General features: G+C 35.2%; 1 protein-coding gene across 1 annotated transcript; it reads left to right on the top strand.

The window, feature by feature from the left end:
* The first annotated feature begins 1697 nt into the window (after window positions 1-1697).
* Window positions 1698-2745, top strand: LOC126697792 (PRA1 family protein B3-like). The gene has a single exon (XM_050394892.1). The coding sequence runs from the start codon at window positions 1822-1824 to the stop codon at window positions 2464-2466; it is 645 nt and encodes a 214-aa protein (XP_050250849.1). The 5' UTR covers window positions 1698-1821; the 3' UTR covers window positions 2467-2745.
* The last annotated feature ends 5572 nt before the right edge of the window (window positions 2746-8317 follow it).

Below are 8317 nucleotides of genomic sequence, written 5' to 3'. Positions count from 1 at the left end.
TAAGAATTATTAGGGAAAGACGAAGAAATGGCTTGAATGGCATTAGCATTATCACCCTCAATTATCAAACGTGAAAACCCAGCATCAATGGCAAACTCCAATGATCTTCTACAGGCCATCAACTCAGCTTCGTCACTGTTTTCTGCACTTGGTCCAATAGCAGACATTGCAGCCATAACCTCCCCCTTATCATTCCGAATAATGGTACCTATACCTGTTCTGTTCAGCCCCGAAAACACAGCAGCATCAAAGTTTAGCTTGTAAACATCCGGCGGTGGAGGTTGCCACTGATCACAAATATCTTGCACAGTCCGAGCCACTGTCAATTGCCCCTGAGCTTGCTGAAATTCCAGAATATAGTCCTCTGCTCTCTTGTTAAGGCATTTAGGATCCTTTAATTTACCTCCATGCACAACACAGTTTCGCTGGTTCCAAATAATCCATGCCTGCACCCAGAACAGCTCCAGCTCTTCAACCGTTAACCTGTCCACTAGGAACTCCATTAGTTGAAGTGACCGCCGTGCTCCCCCTTTCCTGTCATCTCTGCCTGCCCTTAAGAAGTGGTGACCATCTCCACCACCTCGTCATCCACCTGGGTATCGTCACTTCATTTGCCTTCTTCCACACTGTCAACCAAAACTATTGAGCACTTTTTCATATTTGACGTTGGGACTCAGACCCATGCACCAAATTGTCGATCCCCTTTAGTCAGAGAACCATTGCTTCTAACCCAGAGCTCATAATCTATGTCGTTATGGGACAGTCTACCACACTAGTAGCAGGTGTTCGGCAAACGTTCATACTTGAACCTAATCCACCCTACCTCCCTTTCCTCACTCCGAATCTTTCGTTCGCGACAAAGTGGTTTTGATGTATCAACCTTAACTCTGATCCTCATGAAACTACTGCCATCTTGGTTACCCCATTCTCAAATTCCCTTTTGCACATCTCCTATAACCCTTCCAATCTCTGCTGCTGCTTCTTAGTTCATCTCACCCATAGGTAAGTCATGGATTTGTACCCAGAAGGACATTCTATCGAGACGAGATCCCTTACTGCAACATTTTTCTCTAATCTGTGTAGAGAGACTAAATATTTGTCGTAACTCCATGGCTCTCCTAGTAGGACTCTATCTGCATCCGATCCATCTGAAAAAACAAATAGAACCACATGATTCCCCATATCTTTGACCTTGAATCCCTTCTTCGTTTGCCATAGTTGTTTAAAAGTCCGAGCAATGGCTTCCATATTCAAAACTCGTCGTGTGAAAAACTTTGCCGCAATAGCCTTTCCCCCAATCATCGCTATCGTTCGTTCGCTATACTCGCTATCCTCCTCCTCTGAAAGCGAGAGTTTTTTCCACATCATAGATAAGTCCTCCATGTTGAAACACTATAAATGTAGCAAATGAGAAACTTTCACTCGTATTATGGGACACACAAGGAGAACATGAATAGCCCAAACCCTAGGGTTAGGCACGGCCTTCTACTAAACGGCTAAGATTTGGAGTGGCCTCCCCCTACATCAGAGAAACTTTCTATCTTCTTCTAAAATGATCCCAATTAAAAGTTAATATGATTGTACTTAACTTTTTTATTAATAATATGCAATAGTATTTTCCCATAATTAAAAAAAAAAGAAAAAGAAAAAGCACTGGCCGGTTCATTTAAAATGAAACCCCACAAAGCCTTACGGGACACATCCATTAGGCAATAATTCCTTCCCACTACACAACCACTATAACAGCGTGTATGATAACTAACGTCACTGGCTCACTCTCATTCTCTTACATCCACTTGATATTAACTTCACGCGCCACCAATGGCCTCTCCACCGACACTCCCAATCTCCAACTCACAAACCAACTCCACCGCCACCACCCAACCCATAACCACGCCCGCTTTCCGCGCGTTCATCTCACGCTTATCCTCCTCGATCCGCCACGGCTTCTCTCAACGCCGCCCATGGTCCGAACTCGTAGACCGGACCTCCATGACCCGACCCGAATCCCTCACCGAAGCCTACTCTCGGATCCGAAAAAACCTCGCCTATTTCCGCGTCAACTACCTCACCTTCATATCCTTGGTCCTCGCTTTCTCTCTCCTCTCTCACCCAATCTCTCTCCTCGTTCTCCTCTCTCTCCTCGCCGCGTGGACTTTCCTCTACTTTTTCCGACCGTCCAATCAGCCTCTGGTCATTCTCGGCCGCACGTTCTCAGATCGCGAGACCTTGATCGGTCTCTCGCTCTTAACCGTCGTCGTCGTTTTCCTCACCACCGTCGGATCGCTCCTCATCTCGGCGTTGATGGTCGGCTTCGCGATCGTGTGCGCTCACGGTGCGTTCAAAGTTCCAGAGGATCTCTTCCTCGACGATCAAGAGCCAGCGAATTCCGGATTGCTCTCCTTCCTCGGCGGCGCTGCCTCTTCCGCCGCCGCGGCCGCCGCTCCTGTCGCCGCACGTGTCTGAGAGGAGGAAGGTTAGTTATTTCACAATCATTATTGTGAAATTGAAACACTGTTACTGACAAGGTTCATTTTTCATATGCTTGGGAAATTCTGGGCAAATGAGATAGGGTTTTGATTTGAATTGTGCAATTTGTAGACCTAAATTTTCTAGACTTGTATGTAGATTGGATCTGTATTGTGCAATTTTTAGACCTAATTCTTGTAGAGTTAGTTTGAGATTATGTAATTTTTTATTCTCAATGAATGCAGTTTTGGCTGCTGAGCTCGAATTTGAATGGCATTTCCTTTGCTTGTATGGAATGTAATGGATGTATGTGATTCTAACTTCTAAAAGATAGAACTAGAACTTAGGTGTATAGTGGTATAGTTTCTTAAGTTCCCTAATTAAATTCAATTATATGGTTGTATTGGCCAATAAGTGGCATGGTTGAATTGAATTCTTCTTAGGAAAGATAATATTGTTTGCATTGCATTGATCAATGTGGTTAAATTTAATTCATAAACAATATCTAAGGAACTATAACTAAGTTTTTGGTTTTTGCCCAGTCCTAAATAATGGGGATTGAGCGCCAATGAGCTCTATAGCTGAAATGACACTTCATCCTCGAATAATAATGAGATAGAGGTTGTATGTTCAAGATGCACTAAATATGCGTGTAATTTATCAACAAAACTAGTAGAAAGGGGTTGCATGGTCTAGTAGGAACTTCCAAACTTGAACTTTGAAGTGGTTGTTGGTGATTGAATCTTTGTGCAATGCTAGCTGATATTGCATAAGCCTGACTACACTTTTAAGTTATTATGAAATATAACTGAAAGTGAGGTTAGGAAATAGAATACGTGTAGTGCTTGTAAACATATTAGGTTCTTGGGATTTTTACTTGCTTTTTAGAATGGATTTTTTCTAGTTTAGGAAGAGATAGATGTTTCAAAAGGTGGGAAATCTTCTATTTGGAAAAGCTTGGGGAATATCAGTTGGTTTCTTAGTACCATTTCTGATGACATTAAGTCCTTTTCTCTTTCTCTCATCTAAAGGTGCTGGGACATTGTCTTAGGATTTTATGTGATAGATATGCCTGAACAGGTTTTGTGCTGATTTTATTGTTTTTGGTAGATGGGTCAGTTTTTGGTATTTCTGAAGCATGTCAATCCTAATATCACTTGGTCAGTAGAATCATCAATTCATTAATGGATTTGCATCGCTATGAGTCTTCCTCCCTCCCTGATTTGTGTCCATTGGAAAACCTGATTACCCTTTGTTGTCACATGGAATAATTGTTTTCCCATCCCTTCTGCCCTTGGTTTTTGAATGGAAAATGTTTTGGGGTAGCATTGCTAGATGCAAGTGCAAGAACAGAGGTTATTCTGCATGCCTCTTCAAAGTAAAGCATTTTCACAAATGTTTTTGGCCTTTTGCGAAGTAGTACCTAAGTTTCGGACCTGGTTTGTGACTTGCCTCATACAGGAGGACTCTGTAGATTTAAACATTCCTGTCATTTTATGTAGGTAAACCTTATAGGCTCGATGTTGGATGCTTAAGTTATATATGAAGGTTGTTGTTGTAGTTGAAGTTTTTCCTTTTCCCAGCCTGTAAATTCAAGTTAGTTGGCCTTGCGTTCTCCATGCGTTATATATTCTAAGCTAAAAAGAGTTGAAATTGAAGGTCTGTGCGACTGTGTTGAGTTCAAATAGCACAGTAAGATCTCACCAGGAGATACGCTTGTGAATTGGTTTCATTGACCTCTCTTGTTTGCTGAATTGAAGATTGATGCTGAGTAGTGCAAATTTGATGCAAAATATTGTCCACGTATTTGGTTATTCTAAGCAACTTGGTGAATGGATTTATAGTAATATTGATTATACTGCTTTCGATTGAAACTAGGATGAGCCGTTCCTCATTTTACTTATGTTCTTGGACTTGTGACTCTTTAATAAGTCTGTTTGCATATATTTTTCCGTCTCTTTTGTTTGTGTATTTGGAACTTTTCACAAAAGAGGGGTTTTGGCATAATTTTTCCATTCCTTTTTACTTTATGTTTTTGCGAAATGTTAGTGAGGAATAATCATCACCTGTTACCGATACATGCAGCAGGTCTCTCATAAAAAAAGTCTCTATGGAAGCGATAATAATGTCATGCATCTGGGACATGCATCATCTCTCTCACAATATATTGTAGAGATGATGCATATACCATACCATATGCACAAGATACCTTCTCATACAGAGGTAGAATGCCATCTGGCCAATGGTGCCTCCATTTTTATTTGTTGAGTCATTGAATTGGTAATTTCTATTCAGTAATGTACCATGAGAGAAGAAGGTTTTTATTTGTAATGGGCCTTAACGCTGTCCTTTTTTTTTACAATAGGCCATCTCTTCTACAGTAACAATGGGCCTTTAATCTGTCATTTCAAGTGTAGCTCTTCAATTCTGCCTTTTATCCTCAAAAAAGTGTAGCTCTTCAAAGGTTTTTGGATAATCAGCTCTTCAAAGTTCTCTGCATTGCCATTGGCAAATCAATATCCATATGACTATATATATATATATATATTTAAAAGTTGAAGTGTAGTATTTATTGTTGCTACGTTCTTATTAAGCAACGACCATATCATTTACCAATTTTCAACATTCTTTCTCTTATTTTTATTTTTTCCTTATTAATTTCCCAATTTATTGTTATAATTTCTCTAACTATTTCCCTCCCTTTTACCTTTTTATCTCCCTACTACTATTTTCCTTAATATCACTTTTCTTCTATCTATTTATCTTCCGTTATTTTTGACTTTTTTTATTGCCCTTTCTTACTATAAATTTACAATTCTCTTTTCCATTCTATTCATAGATTTTTCACACAAAAAAGGTTCTCTCTCTCTCTCTCTCTCTCTCTCTCTCTCTCTTTTTTCATTTTTCGTGGATTTTTTTATAAATATTTTTCTTGCATCTTTACTCTAGGTTGATGAATTTTTGTATTATTTGGAACTCTACTTTGAGTTGATGTGATTAAGTTTTATGTTTTTAAGTTGTTGTCTTTTTTATTCTCTTTAATATCATCATAGATTTTATCATATTGCATTATAAAGAGAAGATAGTATATAAGAATACAATGTTACTTTATTACATAACATAACATGACTTGGATAATATAGTATTTATTACTATATTTTTTTTATTTTTACTTTTTTCTTCTCATATTATTTTTTTATAAGTTTCTTATACTCTCTCACAGTCTCTTGAAAAAGTGGTTATTCTCTTTCTCTTGATTTTTTTATTCTTTCTTGCAACTCTACTTTATATTGATGAATCATTGTATTTTTTTAAACTCTATTTTGGTTTTATATGTTTTGGTGTTGTATTTTTTCCTTCCCCATCACAAGTAGTCTCTCTATTTACAATAAAATTTAGAGAATAAATTATACATATTTGGTATAAGTTTCATATGAATTTTAATTATTTTGATAATCTCTTTTAAAAGAATAAATAATTTGAATAATTTATTTAAATAAAAATTATAAATACATACATATAAGTATATATTTATTTATTTATTTTGCTTAAATGTATAATCAACCTCATGCAATTCATTTAAGAGTAACAACGTTAAAACAAATGAATAACTGTCCTAAAGATTACATTTGTATATTCATTGCTTTTATGTTTAGAAAGACTTTCACTTTAACTTTAGTTATACTGAAGTGGATTAGGTACTTTCAACCCAAAAATATATTTTCTCATTATGTAAGTGCACAAAAGTAGATTGAAGTAGACCAAAATCAATTGAAGTGATCCGAATTGGACTAAATGGAACAAAGTGGACCAAATATCAAAATAGGACCAAATTGACCAAATAGGAACAAGGTGGACCGAATGAGCCAAATAAGAATGAATAGACCGAATAAGACTGAAGTGGACAAAATGGACCGAAGTAGATGAAATAGGACCAATGTGAACTGAATAAGACCGAAGTGGACATAATGAACCAAATAGAACGAAAGTGGACAAAATGGACCAAATAGAACTACATTGGACTGAATGGTCCGAATAGGACTAAAGTGGATCAAAGTGGACAGAATGAACTGAATAGGACTAAATAGAACCGAAGTAAATAGAGGGACCGAATTCGACCAAAGTGGACTAAATAGGAGCGAGGTAGATAGAAAAGGACTAATGTGGACCAAATAGAGATAATGTAAACTGAATGGACCGAATTGGACTAAATATAACTTTAGTGGACAAAATGGACTAAATAGGACCGAATCGGACCAAATTGGACGAAAGAGGATAGAATAGACCGAATAGAACCAATGTGGACCAAATAAGACTTTTGAATATTTTTCTTTTATATTGCATTTTAGAGCTCATAATTTTAATTTCTAATGTCTATTTTAGTTTTTTTTTTTTTTTTTTTTTTTTTTTTGTATTTTTAACTCAAAACTAAAGAGTTTAGCTCAAATCTAATAAATTTTCATATTTTTCAACCCAAAAATTAAGAAATAAATGAAATTTTGAGCTAAACTTGAAAAGAAAACCTGCAAAAAGAATCAGTTTAAGGCCAATTAGTCTAAAATGGACTGAAGGGGGGATCGAAATTGACTGAGTGGATTGAATTGAACAGAGTGGACCAAATTGGACCGAAGTAGGCCTAATTGGACTGAATGGGACTAAAGTAGACCTAATTGGACCAAATATACATTGTTTAATTTTTGGGAGAACAAATTATCTTCAAAAAATTTAAAGAATAAATTATACATTATATTACAATACAAAATAATTATTTATTCTCACGTATCACATGGATTTACGACTAGTATATCTAAAAGTAGAGACCTCATGTAGGAGAGCGTGAGATTGTGCCATGTGATACATTTCTTGAAATTATCTTTATTAGCTTCTACTTCAACAAAATTTAAATTTATATCAAAATACTAGTTCATTGAATTAAACAATAGAGTAAATGCATATATATTAATTATCTATGGTTGTGCATTACTAATTTATATGATTATTTTTATAAACTCTATATAAGAAATAATTTTTAGTTGGAATAATAATAATAATAATAAATTTAGAATATGACATTCTTCCTCATGTTTAGTTGTTTTGACAACAATTGACACAAAAACCATAAAAAATTAAATATTTGTGAATTCATGTATATATGTGTGAGTGTGTGGAACTAGCATTGTAGTATTTATTCTATGTAATTAGAAATATATATTTTTTAGAATATGTAATTAGAAAGATTAAATATGTTTATTTTGTTATGTTAATTATTTTAAGCATAATGAAAATTTAATATCATTTTTCTAAGATTTATATGAGAAACAATTGAATTTTTTGTTATGTGAGAAATAATTGATTTGAAATTTGGTATTCTTTCTCAAATTTAGTTGTTTTTGCTATAGTTGAAACAATTTCTAACAAAAAGGGGAAAAAAAAAAAATTAGAAACACACAATCAAGAACTTAAAAAAAAAAAATTTGAAGGATATTTGCATATTTTAGTAGGCATGAAACATGCATATCTATATTAGCCACTATATCATACAATTTTCAATTTGTAAACACCCACAAATATAGTATGATCAAATCATTATACACTATTCATAGTTTCTTTCTATTTTATCTATAAAATAACTAAAGATTACAATTTCTTACAAGGAAATTTATTGAAATAATTATATATATATATATATATATCAATGGTTGAGGTGAGGGATTTGAAGTCTAGATGTCTTTACTAAAAACATTATGAGGTGCCAACTAACTAAGCTACAAGATTTTTACCAAAACTTATTGAAATATTGGAGAAAACTAATAAGAAGTTGCGCTGTATATTGTGCGGGAAGTGGAAC

Source organism: Quercus robur, chromosome 8 (assembly GCF_932294415.1).
Source record: "Quercus robur chromosome 8, dhQueRobu3.1, whole genome shotgun sequence".
Lineage (NCBI taxonomy): Eukaryota > Viridiplantae > Streptophyta > Magnoliopsida > Fagales > Fagaceae > Quercus > Quercus robur.
The sequence above is the reverse complement of the archived record's forward strand: the minus strand, read 5'-3'. Positions and strand labels throughout refer to the sequence as shown.

Excerpts from the sequence above, each read along its gene's own strand:
- LOC126697792 (XM_050394892.1), top strand. The coding sequence starts at position 1,822 with ATGGCCTCTCCACCGACACTCCCAATCTCCAACTCACAAACCAACTCC.